Source organism: Artemia sp. Qi Xiang Cuo, chromosome 14, assembly GCF_049724085.1.
Source record: "Artemia sp. Qi Xiang Cuo chromosome 14, ASM4972408v1, whole genome shotgun sequence".
Taxonomy (NCBI): domain Eukaryota; kingdom Metazoa; phylum Arthropoda; class Branchiopoda; order Anostraca; family Artemiidae; genus Artemia; species Artemia sp. Qi Xiang Cuo.
In genome coordinates this window covers 68,871,471-68,890,167 of record NC_142807.1, presented here as the reverse complement: position 1 = coordinate 68,890,167, position 18,697 = coordinate 68,871,471, and the positions used below count along the sequence as shown (strand labels likewise).

The 18,697-nt window shown below is 34.1% G+C and overlaps 1 protein-coding gene across 1 annotated transcript in view; it reads right to left on the bottom strand.

The window, feature by feature from the left end:
- The window catches only part of LOC148944796 (pancreatic lipase-related protein 2-like), a 147,053-nt gene that overhangs the window by 78,459 nt on the left and 49,897 nt on the right, over positions 1 to 18,697 (bottom strand). The window contains exons 4-6 of the mRNA XM_089100809.1: positions 16,207 to 16,326; positions 7,257 to 7,403; positions 6,015 to 6,240 (exon numbers count right to left, since the gene is read on the bottom strand). Of these exons, the coding sequence (XP_088956935.1) occupies positions 6,015 to 6,240; positions 7,257 to 7,403; positions 16,207 to 16,326 (493 nt within the window). The remainder of the gene's footprint in view (positions 1 to 6,014; positions 6,241 to 7,256; positions 7,404 to 16,206; positions 16,327 to 18,697) is intronic.

The window sequence follows — 18,697 nt, the reverse complement described above, 5'->3', positions numbered from 1 at the left end:
TAATCTTAAGTGCTGTTTGAATATTCACCAAAATATTTAATTTTCCAAAAACATTCCAAAAACATTCCCTCGCCCCCTTCCTTCCCGTAAAACTATTTTCTGTACCTCGAGGGGCAAAAAAGATTTGTATGCACAACTGAAAACTAATTGAGCATGAGAACTTGCACAGATAAGCATACAAGCCTACATATTGCGCATGTTACATAAGCCGAGTTCCTAGTGGAACATCCTTGTTGTTCCTTGTAAGATTAAATAAAAAAAACAAGTTTTTTAAACTGAAAGTAAGGAGCGACAATAAAACTTAAAACGAACAGAAATTATTCCGTATATGAAAGGGACTGTCCCCTCCTCAACGCCTCGCTCTTTACGATAAAGTTTTTTATTGTTTTAAAAAATAAAGTTGTGAGACAGAGTCAAACTTTAGCGTAAAGAGCGAGGCGTTGAGGAGGGGACAGCCCCTTTCATATACGGAATAATTTCTGTTCGTTTTAAGTTTTATTGTTGCTCCTTACTTTCAGTTAAAAAAACTTGTTTTTTTTATTTAATTTTTGAACTTTTTTGAATAAATGCAGGTTTTGATCTTGGCTCACCGTACAGGAATAATTAAAACAAAATTTTCATATTAATGTACTTCTATTTAGTTAAAGGGCCTTCTCGAAACTTGTTTAATTTTATTTACGAACGTTTTTATTAGTAATAAATATACGTAACTTACGAATTAACTTACTTAGCGAACTTCTATATTCATATATTTTTAATTTGTTTATTAGGGGGTTCGGCCCCTAGTCAATACCTTTCTCTTTAAGCAAAAGTTCGAATTTTGTTCCAGTTATTTAAAAATGACCGCTTAATCACAAAGGTCGTTAATTAGAATAAATAGCTCTTATGAAAGTACTAAACAATCTTTGGCTTAAAGAGCGAGGCATTGACTACAGGGTGAACCCACTCATATATGTAATATTTTCTGTTCGTTTGAAGTTTCGGTGCTGCTGCTATTGCAGTTGAAATAGTTGTTTTTTTTATATTAAATTTCTTATAGTGCTTTAAATAATGCTGGGAAGTCCGGTGTCCCCTTCATATCACTGTCCCTTCCCCCCGACCCCCTTCCTGCAGGGCAAGTTCCTACCCTATAACGCCCGAACCACCCCCCCCCCCACTACCAGGAAAAATCTCCCCTGAAAACGTCTGTATGCTTCCACATCAACTATCCGACATGTTAACAGTATGTAATGTTAATAAATTTCAGTCCTCCCCCTGAGACTTTTGGGGGATTACGTCATTTTAAAAGTTATACTTATAATGTTTTCTAACATGCTGAACCAAATGGCTATCTCAAAATTTCGATCAGGTGACTTTGGGAAAAAAAGAGCGTGGGAGGGGGCCTAGTTGCCCTCCATTTTTTTTGGTCACTTAAAAAGGGCACTAGTACTTTTAATTTTCATTCCAATGAGCCCTCCCACGATATTATAGGACAACTGGGTCGATGCAATAACCCCTGGGAAAAAAAAAAACAAATAAAAAAAAAAATAAACACGCATCCGTGATCTTTCTTCTGGCAAAAAATGCAAAATTCCACATTTTTGTAGCTGGGAGCTTGAAACCTCTACAGTCGGGTTCTCTGATAAGCAGAATATGATGGTGTGATTTTCATTAAGGTTCTATAACATTTAGGGGGTCTTTCCTCCTTTTCTCAAAAATCAGCCAAATATTCTCAGGCGCCCTAACTTTTGATGGGTACAATTAAACTTAATAAAACTTATTTATTTGAAATCAGCATTAAAATCTAATTCTTTTGATGTATCTATTTGTATCAAAATACCGTTTTCTAGAGTTTCGGTTACCATTGAGCCGGGTCGCTCCTTACTTACAGTTCGTTACCACGAACTGTTTGATGATAGAAAAATGACATAATAACAATAACAATAGTAATGATAATAATGATAATAATAATTATTATTATTATTATTTTTGTTATTATTATTATAATAATAATAATAATAATAGTAATTTACAAAAGCCAACGTGGAGCATTACAGAACAAACAAAACAGACATAAAACATAAATATGTAAATAAAATGCGTCAAAAACCTACAAGAAAGGACCTCTTAAGCTTAGCCCTAATTGCAGGAATTTCTCCAGCTTATGAATTTACTCCAAATTAATTTTTTCTCATTATTCCTATTCAGTTATTCTTATCAATAAAACATTATCCAAAGTTCTCTTGCAAATCCAAAAGATTTTTACCCAATATCTCGACACATTGAGCAAAAGTAAGGACCTGTTTTCTTCCCAACCTGACCCATATGCTTCTTTCTTTAGGTCGTGACACTTCTGCTCCCACCTTTAGCGAACAACCCTCCTCCCCCAGACTCCTGCCTTAAAATAAATATCTTCCCCCGCGCCTTTTTTACCCTTGTATATCGTTCCGTGACAGTCTTTTTCATCTGCTCGTGTCATATTTGAAGCTCCTGGTTCCGTATTCTTTCCTTCACTCTTCCTTCTATCAGGCCCATCATCCATGTCTGCACCTGCATTGTAGTTCCATAGCTCAGACCACAATCAACTAGTATTCTCCTTATTGCAACTGACCAAAAACTATTCTTGTTTTCTTGTAGGGAATCTAAATACGCTGATTTTGCCAAACAGAACCTAGGCATCTTCAGGAGCTTTTGCCGAAACCAAATCATAGATGCTGGTTTTCTACTTTTCAATGACATCAGTTCAACCTTGATTACCAAGTTATTAAAAAATTTAAATGTAAAGAACCCTTTTAAAATGCTATATTTGAACAATTTCCAACTTAGCAGCAACTTTATGTCTCCAAATTTCCCCCTTGTCTTGCATAAACTGAGCTATCCTAGTAAGAATCTTTACCCTTAGCTAACTGGCTAGCAGTCAAGAATCGCGTTTCCTATTGCTAAGCTTATCTCTATATGTCTGAACGAGTTTTAAGTTCTAGAATTTTAGGTCAATTTGAACTTCCCAATGAATTTTTCACTTTTCTCCCTACGTTTTGCTATCCTTTTCTGGTATTACGGCCTTAATGTCTTTATAATCATCCTCCTGCTCTGTCCTCTTTCTTACCTCCACCAATTCTTTATATGATTCCTTAAGTTTCATACGCCTTAACCAATGCACATTACCACATTCTTCGTCGCAATTCTTGGCTAAATGAAGGGCCTCGGCCAACTTTTCAAGAACCTCCAGAATCTCCGCACCTAAAGAACTTATGTTTTTTCATAGCTAATTTCACTCTATCATTAACCGACTCTCCACACACATCATAAAGTAAATCCACATTCTGGTTACTACAGTCTCAACGCTATTCGACTTGTATAGTTCTACATTGATCCATTTCCTCTTGCACTCTTTTCCTCATAATTCCCACTTCCGCTACAATCCTTATATCATCACTCATCTTTATAGGTCTCTGTGTTTGACATACAAAGCTAACATTTAGTGTCATTTAGTGAACAACAGAAAATTTTTCGAAGTAAAATTGAAACTTTTTGCCCAGTGCTAATTCGATGGTTTCGATGGATGGATTCCAAAAGCAAACTAAAGTCTTGTATATTAAAAAGGGGCGGGAGAAAATGGCTATACAACTAATATTAAAATTAGAATTTTAGAAAGACTTCTTAGAATGACTTCTATTGGTAATTTAACATTGCAGCAAATACTTCCCCCTTTTGTATGGGGTGCAACATTTTTAGCTAATATTTATAATTATATAATTATAATATTATAATTTTTTCCTAAGGTAGTAAAATAATTTGGTAATAGTCTTGTCAAATTGATTCTTTTCCGAATTAAGTAAAATTAGTATTCATCCATTACAAACGATTGTCTACCACCTTGTGTAATGTACACCTTGCCCTTTACTGTCCTCTGTCCTACCTATTGCCCTTTACTCTAAATGTTTTTTTGAATGTATTGAAAGCGGACAGTATGATTATTTTTCTAAGAGAAAGTTATCTAGTTTTAAGACTCCTCCCTTCTCCAAAAAATTTAGTAAACACCAAAAAATATACACACGCCGAGATTTAAACAACAGTTATACAAGAAGATTCACATATGGAATACACTTCACACAGGGAAAATTAATAAAAAAAAATAATTATAGAAAAGTAAAAATCGTAAGGATAGGGTTTTGGTCTTTAATATTAATATTGATGCCTTTCTGAATAAGAAAAGGTATAAAATACATTAGGTAAACTGAATCAGAAAACCATCTAGTCAGTCACATCCATACAATTGAATGTCGAGGGGAAGACATAATTCGACAAAACAGTCTCTTTAATCTAAACTGTTTGAAAACAGTACATAAATAGAATATGGTTTGCCAATGGCCCTTTAAACCCACAGCTTTCAGCATGCATATCGTGTATTATCTTCTTTGCCCCTTGAGAACTCTTCTAAGGGAAAGAGTATATATCTTTGTGCTTTAGATCTATCAAAAGCTTTTGATAGTGTATGTCATAGTCAGCTTTTTTCTGCTCTTCATGGTTGCGGTGTCAATCTATCGGTTATAATGCTTCTTCGTTACTGGTACTCTAATTCTTTTCTTCTGCTTAAATTGGCGCCAGCTTCTATTATTAAAATGAAAAGATGTTTAAGGCAAGGTGGAGTTTTATCTCCGACCCTGTTTAAATTATGTATTTCAGGAGTTCTTGCAAAGATATCGGTTACCTATCTCTCTGGTTCTTTTGATGTTTCATATCTTGCCTATGCTGATGACCTACATCTTATAAGCCGTATAAAAATTGGTCTATCTAACATGGTTTCTCGTATTGCTACTTCTTTTTCAGATATAGGTCTTTCTCTTAATGTAGATAAATGTAAATTTCTTTCTTTTAACAAAAATTCTAGTACTCCCCTTCGTTGTGGTGACTTTACTATCACTCTCGTAGATTATCTTTGATGACTCGGTATTTCTATTACTAATAGTCTTCCGAGCTTGCGCCAGCGCAGAGTCTCAGATATTAATATGAAAATTCAATAGGATATGCTAAGATTGTTGCCAATAGAGGTAAATATAATAAACTCGCTTTGGCCAAGCTCTACTCAACTTTTTGTGACCATTCAAATCTTTTTGTTTCTAGAATTTTTCTCCTTCTTAAGAAAAATAGTTAAAAAGAATCCGGATTATTTTAAATGTTGTAAATTTTGTTGTTTCTTCCACTTGGACTAAAAACCGGGTTATTATTTAAAAATTTCTTGTTCCTGATAGTACTGTAAATCTGGAAGCACTACACAGAAATGTTTCAAATACCGCTTGTATCCGTTTTTCTCCGCACCATCACCTTATCAGGTTTTTTTTAAGTCGCAAGTTATTTTCCCTTAATTTGTTTGTTTGTTTTTCTCTCTTTGGTCACGTCTCTTTGGTCAAGTTGTGATTTTTTTTCTCTTCTTATTTTTCCCCTCCTTTTATGTTATTTCTCTTTTGTTTTATCTTTTAAATTTTATGTGTTATTCTGTAACTGATGTTCTTTGATTTCTCTATTGATTTGCGTTGCATTTTTATGTGTTTTTCTTCGTGATACTCCACGCATTGTACCTTTGCATAGTGTCGGTTACAAATAAATAATAATAATAATAATAATAATAAAGGAAAAATTCCCAGGGACAGCTTGTTCATTTAAAAAATTGCCAAAAAGCGCGGATTCTTGAAATGCAGGATAATTGACGAGTCAACCCACACTACTTACGAATATTGACCATTAGCGAAAGAAATGTCCAGTAATAATAATTAAAACACTAATACCCAGTGCTAAGGCATAAATGACAGTTACATAGGCAGCTACAGAGTTGGACAACGTGAAAGCTTAGACTTGAATGCAACGGTTAAAACTTACCAAGCAAGAGTATAGACTTAGCATCAGTGTGTATTGCATCAACAAATTGGGCATCAGTTTCATCAAGACGCACGAAAGCTGGCATATATTGGAAATAAGGCTCAGCGGGATTTAGGCCAGCTATCCGTTAAATCCGTTAAAAAACGGTTAAAACTTACCAAGCAAGAGTATAGACTTAGCATCAGTGTGTATTGCATCAACAAACTGGGCATCAGTTTCATCAAGACGCACGAAAGCTGGCATATATTGGAAATAAGGCTCAGCGGGATCAAGGCCAGTTATCCGTCCAAGACCAGGGATCTGCTCACCCGCGTAGCCTGCAGTATGAGAGCCTAGACTATGACCAATGAGATGGAAGTCTTCTGCCCTTGCACTGAATTGTTCCTATAGAAATATATAAACCAGATTAAAGTACCAAAAACAACAAAAATGAAATGTGCTGGTTTTAATTGTTTAAGGCAGAAACTTAAGCAACCATTTTTGGACATAGTAGAAAATCAATTTTTAATTTTTTGCAGTTATGCAGTTTGACACAACATATGACAACAAACAGGTTAAAAAGGTGAAATTTTGTTAAGTTTCCTTTTTGAATCAACAGATTGTTAATGTCTACTGTTTACAAAACAGAAGCGCTGTCAGATTTAACTTGTAAATTTTGCTGATTTATTTTAGCGTTTCAACGTGACAACGCTGAGACTAATGTGGTACACCCCTATAAACTTCATAATTTATTAACAACCAAAAGAAAGTTCTTAAGAAATCTTGGTTTGTAGTTATGAATAGGCTTGAGATTGGTTCAAGGGGCAAAAATTGTTTTCATTTTGATGTCCTTGGTACTTTGTCTTGTAAGTCGTAAATTAGACAAACCTTACTTTACCATAGCATATACAAGTTTTCATTCTAGTATACCAAGTTTTGACATGTTTTGGCGAGTCTACTGTTCTGACACTCCCATTTAATAAATTTCAGTCCAAGAAGTATGTATGATTTTTAGTAATACAGCTATTTTAAAAGTTGTGCTACCATACGGCAAATTAGGAATAAGAAGTTAAGAAAATGGTCCAATATATAATATATTTCGACTAGTCTGTTGTCTTCAAAGTGCTTGATAATTAATAAAAAAAATGAGATGAATATCTTCAATTAATAGCATTGAAGATTTTGCTAAAACAATCTGACTGGTTTAAAGTGTAATTGTTGAAAATCACGTCAGGATTTTTCAATAAGCACCTCTTTCAAATGTCAATGAATCTTCCATAGAGTGGTAATGAAACTTTAGTTATAACAAGGGGGTGACCCTCTCGCTACTTACTTTGGAAAAATTCGCTGGTTCATTTAAAGGTTTAGCTAAATTTTTAACGAAAACTAAGGTTTAAGCTCTAACCTAAAAGGATACTTACGATCATTGTTCGTATCATAAACGCAATTTCCAAGCCAACAAGTCGTGTGTTAGCCGTTGCTTGAGTGTAAAGGGGCAAAGATCCTCCACCCCAATCGACGATAATAGTATTGTAATTGCCATGTCCAAGAAGAGCAATTGCCATCTCCTGGAATTAAATAAGTAGTTTTTGAAACAAAATTAAAATAGCCACGAGATAGGGGCTTTTGTTGTACTCTAAAGGGGCAAAGATCCTTCTCCCCAGTCGACGATGATAGCATTGAAACTGCCATGTCCAAGAAGAGCAATTGCCATCTCCTGGAATTAAATAAGTAGTTTTTGAAACGAAAATATTGAGTTCAGGAGAAGAGCCCGTGGAAAATAAAAATACTCAAGTAGGTAAAACTCTCCTAGATTTTTTCAAAAACTAACTTCATCATCTAGTAATTATGAAAATGATTTAAATTTCCTCCATTTTGTTTGTGAACCGAAAAAAAAATTGAAGGTTCTTAGAGATCAAGAGACGAGAATGGGCATGAAAATTAAAGTAAACGAAACTAAGTGGCTCAGAGTAGAAATTAATGGGAGTAAAGAGTGATACTTTAGAACAAGAAAATCAACCAAGTGAACCACTTCACTTAAAACTTCACCAACTTTACTTACCACTTCACCTGGGTAGTATTAAAAGGAAAAACGGCGGATGCAATGAAGTTGTAAAAAGTGGAATAGCCAAAAGGTAGGGACTTTTGTTACAATTAAAAAAAAGTTTGAAGACTATCAAGATAAGTATGCCAACTGATATATATTGAAAACATGGGTGCTTTGAAGGTGTTTAAGGGTTTAAGTGAAGGTGTTTAAGTGTTGAAGGTGTTGAAGTAAGTGTTCAAGGTGTTTAAGTGTTGCTTTGAAACATGGGTGCTTTCAAGTTTTGAGGATGATATGCTGGAATTTTTCCAAAGGAATTGTCAAAGGACAGTTTTATGTACTCATTTAACCGACTGTATATCAAAAAAATAGCTGTAAGAAAATAGTCGTTCGAGCCCACCTCTTAGGTTATAATAAACGAATGGTTAAAATTACCAACAAATTACCAAAAAACTGGCTTTTTGGTCTTTGACTTAGCACCAAGCAAAAAGTAAGTTGTTCAGGAATGAGGTGGGAACGGACCCTAAGAAAGGGTCGAAATAAATTTGGCATAAAATGGAAGGGAGAACAGTGAAGATTTCAACATATTGAGAATAATTCCTGAGACCACACTGGCTAATCATGATTAAACATAAAATCGCGAAGAAAGGAAGAAAACGAGGCCAGTAAAAAATTGAAAAATTATGCAAATATTTCGGTCAAGACCTCGGCTTGACCGTCCTTAGTGCAGAATAAAACTGATAAAAATATAACAAAAAAAAAAACTTAAAACAAAACCAAGACTAAAATTGGATGACCCTTTCTCAGTAACGGTGGAAGGGTAACTGGATAAAAAACAGAATTCTAAATTCACAATTTTATTTTACGTAAAGCACTCTTAAAGGCTAATCGTTTTCCTGGTAGATTATTGTTCAAGATTTTATTTGATTGCACAACATAATTTTGTATATGCATGTAAAAACGATCAGAATTAATAATTTCATCATAAATGGGACTTAGAAAACTCTCCAGTGTTTCTATTGAGAGCTATGTTTCGATGAATGTGCGTTTTTATCTCAACTGCCTCCCGGAAAACTTGCGTGAGACTTTTAACGGGGCAACAATGGAGGTTTCGTCAAACAAAATGAAATGGTGTGGATTTTCTTACACATGTTGAGCCAAGGCTGAATCAAAAACATCACCTTGGCGTAGCCCCACGGCCTTTTCGATTGAGGACCTATGTTCAGATAACCTCTCCCCCAATCGTTTTTGGGTCCTACCAAAATAAAAATAGCCATAAGAACAGGGAATTCTATAAACACCACTACCCAGAATGGTGTGGTTTTGTCTTTGCCGTTATTGAAAAAGCTCTGTATAGTATTTGAATTTTAAGGTGAAATTAAGTTTATGTTTTTTAAGGATTCTTTTCAGCTTGTCACTCAATTTTGAAATGTAGGGTAAAACAATGAAAAGTTTCTTATCATCCACAAATGGGAGGATATCTGCTAGGGTTTGTGGAGTTGATGCATTCTTGTCTGGCTTTTTTCGTCTTTTGTCTATAATGGTTTCAAGTATTTTTATGGGGTAGCCATTGCAAAATAAAATGTCCTTAATATAGTTCAATTCTGAGACTATGTAAGGCTCCGAGCATATTCTTATTACTCGGTCAACCAAGAAATAACTACTCCTATTTTCATGCAGGTAGAGTGGTTGAAGGAAAAATGCCAATACCTATCGTTTTGCGTAGGCTTTCTATAAATATAAATTCAAGGCTAAGAGACTTATTGAAAATTAAGACATCAAGAAAAGGAAGTTTGTGGTTATGTTCTAGTTCTAAAGTGAACTGAAGGTTGTCCAAAGTGTTTAAATGAGTCAAGAAGGAGTTAAGTGACTCCCCCCCCCCCCCATGCACCCACACAGAAATAACAACATCCACAAACCGACCCCAGAACCGGTGTTTCAGAGGAATTTTTTTCAAAGCAGAGGTTTCAATCAATTCCAGATAAAAAGTTACCAAAAATGGTGAAAAGCTTCTACCGATTGGTGGACCCATGATTTGGGTGAAAAATTGATTATTATATTGGAAATATGAGGAGGAACTATTGCAAAGACGGACGAGACGCATAAATAGTTTTTATATCCAGTGTTTTGTAGTCCATTTGATCAATGCTATCTTGCAATTTCCTTTGAAGAGCCAGTTCACATTTTTAATATCGCAAGATGTATACATAGAAATGGCATCGAAACTGGCAAAAATCGTACCTTTTTCTTATATCAAGGTCTTTTAATGTTACCCTTTCATTGTTACTGAGAAAGGGTCATCCAATTTTAGTTTTGTGTTTTGTTTTAAGGTTTGGTTTTTATATTTTTATCAGTTTTATTCTGCACTGAGGACGGTCAAGCGGAGGTCTTGACCGGAGTATATGCATAATTTTTCAATTTTTTCACTGGCTGTTAATTATCCTCGTTTTCTTCCTTTCTTCGTCATTTTATGTTTTAACATATTGTGATATAGTTGGGGCATGTAGATCTTTGTTGGCTTGATGGTGCAATAAATTTGTTGGCTTGATGGTGCAATGTTGGCATGTGGTTTGATGGTGCAATGAACCGCTATCGTTGGTAGTAGTAGCAGCAATTCATGATAATCTTAACACAAATCTTTACTCTCGATCAAAGATGTTTTCAGCTAAAATATTAGTAATAATAAAGTAAACGATACATTTAAATGTTAATAAAAATTAATATTATTAATATAAAGAATAGCGTTAGGCAAGCGTTCTTCACCTATTGAAAGAGTAGCATAATTTAAAATACTACATTTACTAATTTAAATTACCTAGTTTGACCATAACATGCCATTTACGATTTAGCCATTTAGAATTAGTGAATTAAATTTTAATTTTGCATTGTGTCAAACTTTTGGCACAAGTCCCAAAATAGTGTGTCCTTCCGTAAATAAAAAATGAATATGTGACAATGAAAAAAATCCATACAATGACAACCAAAATTGTAGTAATATTTGATGACAATAAAAAGTACATAATACAGCTAGGACCACCCTACCATTTCATATGAATTGACAGTGCATTCTTTTGAAACAATAAATTATTATTATTTACTATACCACTTTGCTATCAATGTATATATATATATATATATATATATATATATATATATATATATATATATATATATATATATATATATATATATATATATATATATATATATATATATATATATATATATATATATATATATATATATATATATATATATATATATATATATATATATATATATATATATATATATATATATATATATATATATATATATATATATATATATATATATATATATATATATATATATATATATATATATATATATATATATATATATATATATATATATATATATATATATATATATATTTGTATATATATATATATTATGTATGTATGTAACCGTAAAGCAAATAGCGTCAAGCATTTCACCTTTGTTGGCACATATTTTTAATCTATCACTTATGCATGGGTTTTTTCCTGAGCTTTTAAAAAAAGCAAATGTTATAGCATTACCTAAAGCTGGGAGTTCAACTGACCCTTCAGATTATAGAGGCATTTCTCTACTTTCGGTTTTCATCAAAATTTTGGGAAAACTTGCAAATAGTCAATTACAAAAATATTTATTTGATAGTAAGATTTTACACACGTCTCAATATGGTTTTATAAAAGGAAAGTCAACTGAACTGGCAATTCATGAGCTTTTACTAAATATTAATGATTCACTAGATGATGGTCAACACGCGTTGGCGATTTTTATTGATGTCGCAAAGGCGTTTTACACCGTAAATCATTCGTTGCTTCTTTTTAAACTAAAATCTTATGGGTTTTCAACACAAGCTGTTAAATTTTTTTCATCTTACCTTTCTGGGAGACGACTAGATTGTGTTGATAAATCTCCTGATCTCCGTTCCGAAACTATTCCAATTAATTACGGAGTGCCTCAGGGCTCTGTTCTTGGGCCTATTCTATTTATTGTTTTTATAAATGATTTGCCTGAAGTTTTGCCTCTTTGTAAAATTATAATGTTTGCTGATGATGTAGTAATTTTTGCTTCTCACCGGGACCTATCAGTTTTTTTAGAACTTAGAAAGTGCATTACTAACTGTATCTGATTAGTATTCAAGGAATTTACTAGCTCTTAATGAAAAAAAATGTCAATATATGTTATTTTCGCGAACTGGATCAGTAGTGTCAGATACCTTCTTTCTTTTCTTGAATGGTCTTGAATTAAAACGGGTAGATCAGTTCAAATATCTTGGGATTATTTTAGATGAAAATTTGTCGTTTCATAAATATGTATAAACACTGTCGTTAAAATTTCCCGAAATATTGGCATGCTAACTCGTCTTCGTCACTTCTTTCCTAAAGCTATTCTAAAATCTATTTATTATTCTTTCGTCCACCCATATTTTCTCTATTGCATTTCGGTTTGGGCATCTACCTTTCCTTCTGTTTTCAAATCTCTCCAGATACTTCAGAATAAAGCAATGAGGATTCTTTTTAATGTTGATTGCAGATCTTCAGTTAGACACCTATATGGGACTTCAGGAATTTTCTCTTTGGACCAACTTCATTTAATTTCTATCTCTAGTATTTGTCACGATTATCAATATAGTAATTTACCTGTAAATTTTTCCGGCATTTTCTCAACTAATTCTCAATTTCATAATTATCCTACTACGCATCGTTCAGACTTTTCGTGCGAAATTCGTCCGACATCGAGAGCGGGATTCAGCATCCGTCACATTGGCCCAAAAATCTGGAACTCAATTCCAGCATCAGTTCGAGAATGCAGCAACAAGCGACATTTTCTAAGACTGGTGAAGAAATATCTTATGACATGCTAAGCATTTTGCTCATTAGGGTTTTCTTTTTCGTTGTTGTAAAATTTAGTTAAAAAATGGCTATGTATTTTCGTTGGCAATATTTTTAGCGCTAAAGTATGCCACCAGGCATGTGCGCTGTTTTGTGACATTTATTTATGTATGTGTTATAAATAAAACTATTCTACTCTACTCTACCCTCCCTCCTCACCAGGACGGGCTTGATTGTCATACTGGTCACCACTTTGAGAGTAGCTTAGTCAGCGATTTTTAGCAATTCTCTCAAATTTAAAAACTTCGGGTATGACCTTTAGATGTGACATCTACGATTTGATACTTTTTACATTGCAGCTGCCGTACTGAGAAGAAATTCCTTTTTCAAAGCCCCTTCAGCAGTGATATTTGCAATTACTGTGCAGGTTCTGATGCATTTTTTATAATCTTTTTTTTAAACATTACAAATGGCTCACCTTAGATACCTTTTTTACCATTACTAAATTGAAATTAATGAAAATTCATTATTCAATTCAAACCGACACCATCCTGAACGATCTGCTTTGAAATTTTGAACTCGAATTTAAGAGCCCCATGAAACTTAGGCACAGCATGAAGATTTAATATTTTATGTTTTGAAGCACTTCCGTACCGGGTGAAAAATCGTTTTTAAGTCTCAATTAGCTGTGGTAAATAAGTTTATTATGTGAGTTCGTTTCAGAAATTTACCAGCGACTGATCCTGAGTTGTTTTTTTTTCATTAGTAAATTGGAAAATAATCAAAATTTAGATTCCGATCGGCATGACCATATGTATTTTTACCAAAAAGTGTTCTCGGCTTCAAATATCCGAACTTTGAGTGGTACTTTTGAGTGGTACGAAAAATTAAATCGTAGCATTCTGATTTGATACCTTTTATTTTGCTGCTCTCCCGTACCGAGAAAATTTCTCCTCCTTTAGAAAGACCTGTTTACCTATGATATATGTATGAGTTCGAATCCCCACTGCTCTCCTCTGCACACATTCGTTCTTAACCAAGCAAAAAGTACACAATCATAGTGAATTATTCCCAGTTTCTGAAACTTGAAATATTTATATAATTTTCACACTGTACAATACTACATTGCAATGCAACATTTTAACCCTGAATCATGTGCTGACAAGGATAGTCTGGGTATAGAAGGCTGGAGCTGTTCCGGTGCTGTGAGATGGTATGGGGTCTCCGTTTCCTCAGAAGCTCCTCCCTATGTCTCTATCCTGTTAAATAAAAACCCTTCACGCTTTGCCCGATAGCGGGATTAGGCTGGAGAATTCGCAATTTTACCTAACCAGAAGTGTGACTGCAAACAGCACCGCAGGGTGACTTTGAAGAGTGGCACCCCACAAAGAAATTAATGCCTTGTAAATGACGCAGCAATTGCACTGGATTTGGATTGATGGATAATTTGTCTGGGTTTTGTTTGTTTTGGAGGGCTATTTTGGACTGGAAAACCTCTTTCTAGCTAAGCAATCTATTACGCGTTGCCTCCCCATAGTAGTATAATGTTTGTAGGCATGAAAATATAATGATGACAGAAGAGCAGAAGAGCCTCACCAAGTATGGAAATTCAAGTTGTGACTCATATGGGCCTTAGATTGCCAAAAGCCTCCATTCAACTGAATGTCCCAGGGACTTATTGCTGTCCGGCTCTAAGCCGGCTTAAATATTTCCTATAAACGTGAGAAGATGTGCTGGTCCCCGCCATGCACTGGTTTGGGTCACATTGTTTTTCCTGAGGTCAAAACATTTTCGATTATTTAAATGACATGAAAATTGCAACTTGGAATGTCACACCGTTAAAAAACAACTATTGTTATAGGATGAGAATTCGAGAGCAACTATTCCAGGAACAATTGAATATTAAACACAAGAGTCTGAGGAGATGCGAAGTGGAGGCTATGAATAAAATTGCTGAAGGTCTAGAAGATGCAGTCAGTTAGCATAATAGTGAAATATTACATCTGTATGTTAAAAAAATGAGAGGGAATAGTGAATATGGAACTGTCCCGGTTAAAGATAGGAACGTGGCCACAGTTAGTGATAAGAAAAGTGTTAAAGAGAGATGGACAGAATAGCAACTGCATTTAGTAATTAATCGCATGCATTTATCCCTTACATCAAAGAGTCAAAAATAAAAGCTGATATTCAAGTAGTTCCAATTAAAGGAATTTTAAGAAAATGTAAACAGGTGAGGGAATATTACGTCAAAAGAATCAAAATAAATAAAACACAAGGAAGAGAAAATCATTTAACTTTACATCATCTAAAAATTGCTTTCCCCGTCTAAGCTAGACAGAAAATGATAGCATATGGATACGTGACCAGATATAAATACACGTTACAACAAAAAGCCTTTCAACTTCTAAGTGCCAGGGAGAGCTAATGGAGCTTGTGTAAGTATTTAACTAAGTGTTTAAACCGATTGTTGTTTTTTTTAATGAGGTCAATTCAGGGTGAATAAAGTTTTGAAAGGCAAGGGAATGTGATTTCTAACCTTTTTGAGAGAATGGTACTGTATCATAGGTATGATTCAACGACCAAGGAAACCATCGACTCGGTCTGGCTTCTCGCTCAGACACCAGCTTCTGTTAACATGGGAAAGACTACCAGGAGAGATTCTAGACCAGACTCGATTAGTTAGATCGAGTTAGACTCGATTTCCGTAGGTTGCTAAGAAGTCATTGCGTTGGTTGCTATGATTTTGATTAATGCGTTTTGTTTCTGTTTTTTTTTTTTTACCTCAAGTATTTCCAAAAAGTATGAGGATTGGTAGTGAATATTAATTGTAGCCTACCCGTCGGGGAATTGAGTGAGCAAGAGGTGTCTCGTCTTTTTTTTTCTTTTTTTTTAAGATGTGAGGATGTTAAGTTGAAAGGAGATAGTGCCTGACAAGCCTGGGTGACCAGGCTTCTGGCATTTTGTAAATATGTATGTAAATAAAGTGATTTATCTATAAAAATAAATGAAAAGAAGCCTTTGATCCATGACATTTTTACAAGTAAATACTCAATTTCTGTGTGGTTCAAGAACCGTTGAAGTACGGTTCTACGTGTTCCAAGCTCTGACATTATGCATGTTCTAAGAAAAAAATTCTTTTTCCGGAATAATTAAATGGCGGAATAATCGCTGTTAAAGCCTTAATGTGTTGGCATTTGGATGTAGAGTTAATAAACCCATAACATTCGCTTCAAGCCTAATGACCTTCACTGTTCGATTATAACATGAAAATGAATTATTTCACTATTCAAAATGTTCATATAAAAGACTCGAAATGAGATACAGAGAGAGAGAGAGAGAGAGAGAGAAATAGACAGACAAAGAAGTAGATAATCAAACAGACAGAAAGATAAAGACTCAAAGGGTTACAGACAGAAAGAGAGAGAAACTAGACATGCATATACATATCAAAAGAAGTCTTACTCTCATCCAGCCTACATTGCCATCGTCAACAAAGCCATGAATTATAAATTTGGTTGGACGACTAGCATCGAAGTATGAATTTCCGATTGTTACTGGATCAGTAGCATAAATATACTGGGGCTGAAATGATAAAAGTGGTGAAAACGAACAAACAAAATCAGATCTTTGAAATTTATATCAAGTTCTTTTACAAGACACTTATAGGTCTTTGAAAACTCTTATAAAAAGGACAAATTTAATTTAGAAAAAAAAACAGCCTGATACAACATCGATACTTTAAAAGGCTCATTTGGGTCTTATAAAGCTGGATATTTTGTGAATAAATGTTTCTGGGTCACAGTATACTCAAGTTTATCCCTATCAATTCCTAAGAAAAAACCACTACAGTGGTGCTACAGGTGCCTCGTTGAGACATACCTTTTTACCTTTTAATATATGTACACAGTAATGTATGTATGTGCTTAATTTGGAGTTATTGGGGCAAATTCTTGGAAAGTGAATTTATTCAATGACCTCAAGGTAATAATTTGAGATTTTTTAGTAAGTTTTGGATATTATATTTTGTTACCTGAAACTGTATAAAACCTAAAATCATGCACACTTAACTGATAGTATCATATTATACCGGTGATTATGGTCACTTTCGAATGGTACAGGCCACGGATAGAAACATTTTGTTCAAAATAGCTGTTATTTTTGATTGGCCGAAAGTCAAAGAGACATAAAACGGATATATTTAAGAAATTTTCTTAATTTTAAAGTCATCAGATAATTGAAAGAAGAAGGGGGTGAATAGGATATAATACATAATGTCAATTAATTCCAAGGAAATTTTTTTGACTTATTCTGTAATAGATAGATCGACAAATTTATTCTCAAGAAAGCCCAATTGGGTCATGGTGACATACACAAAACAAGCGAAAAAATACAGCAAGGAAACATAAAATGAAAAGAAACTAAAACTGCTTATTTAAGAAAATCATCACGACTACCCTGACAAACTTTCCGACATTAGATATATTTAAGTAACATCTAATTCTCAATATCCCAGAATCCAATCTCTCCCCCCATACCTCCCTATCAAATATTTCCAAGCGCACTCCCTCAACTCCCTATATTTTCTTAATAAATTATGTGACTTATCCACTTATCCAAGACTTATCCATATCTCCACACATAGGGAAACTGTACATGGGTACTGATGTTCCTCTGTTATTGCAGAAATGTTCTAAGTTTTATATAAAAGACTAAACGTGTATACTCTCACCTGCACAATAGGGGGGGGGGGGAGAATTCATGTAAAAATGTTTGTCTGAGGAACTTCCTTTGAAAACCATGTTTCGGATCCTCCCCCCTCCTCAAAAAAATTTGAAAGACGGTTTTAGCCTCTAAACGCTCAAGGAAGCCTTGGATAAAACATTCCGTAGTAAAAAACTGCGTTTAAAGACCGTCCCTTGTCAACAGAAACCAAGAGTCAAAAAGAATAAAACTGGTTGCAATAATAACAAGATATATTAAATATGCTTAATATAAAAGTAACATTTTGTTTTGATTGTAAAGCTACTCATAATAGGCTATTAGCAAATATATTTTACATAAATTTAGAAAAATGGGTTAAACTCTTTCAAATCTCTGTTTCTGTTTTTCTCTAGGGGCAATCATATCAAACCAGTAGACATTGATTAATGAAAGAGTGTTCATTTATATGAACATTTAAAAATCTAATGCCTTTTTCAAACTAAACAAAAGAGACTAAAATGTGGGATTCAATCAAATTGGCCCAAAGCAGCTATTTTGGCCAAAGCTGAAATGTTATCAAGCAAAAATTCGAAGAAATATTGGAATGGCATCCGCAGAAGACTATTTATTCAATAATACTAAAAACTATTATCTTAAAGTTGTATGCCCTCTATTGGCCAGTTGGCCAACTGGCCAGTGGCCAGTGATTTATTCTATGGGAAGGAGGCCCACGCTTCTTAGGCCTGCATTTTCAAACTTTCCATGAGTGGCGCTTCAGATGAGTTGAATGAATATTCAATTAATTAATCAATTAATTTCCCTCATTAAGATCTCCACTTAGAACCTATTACATCTCCTAATTAGGAAAATATACACATGGCCAAACATAGGAAAAAGCGTGCAGTATGAGTGCTGAGGGGGCAAAAGTTCCATTCTTAATAATAATAATAATGATAATTTATTGTTACCCTCTGTTCACAACAAAATACACTAAAGAGGAGTATAAGAAAGCGAAAAGAAAAACAAAAAGGACAGTAAAACAAAAAACACAGACAAAAATTAAGCAAAATTCTCGACAACTTTAACTTTTAAACACTCATTCAGCATCCACTTATGTTTCCGAAACTAGTGTAAGGGTATATGGGCTGCCTTATTAGTCCAATCACCCCTTCGTCCCCACAAGAGTATGCTCAGATAGAAATAAAAATATCCTCCAATCAGCTAACAATGGGTTCTCCTTATAAAATTACTT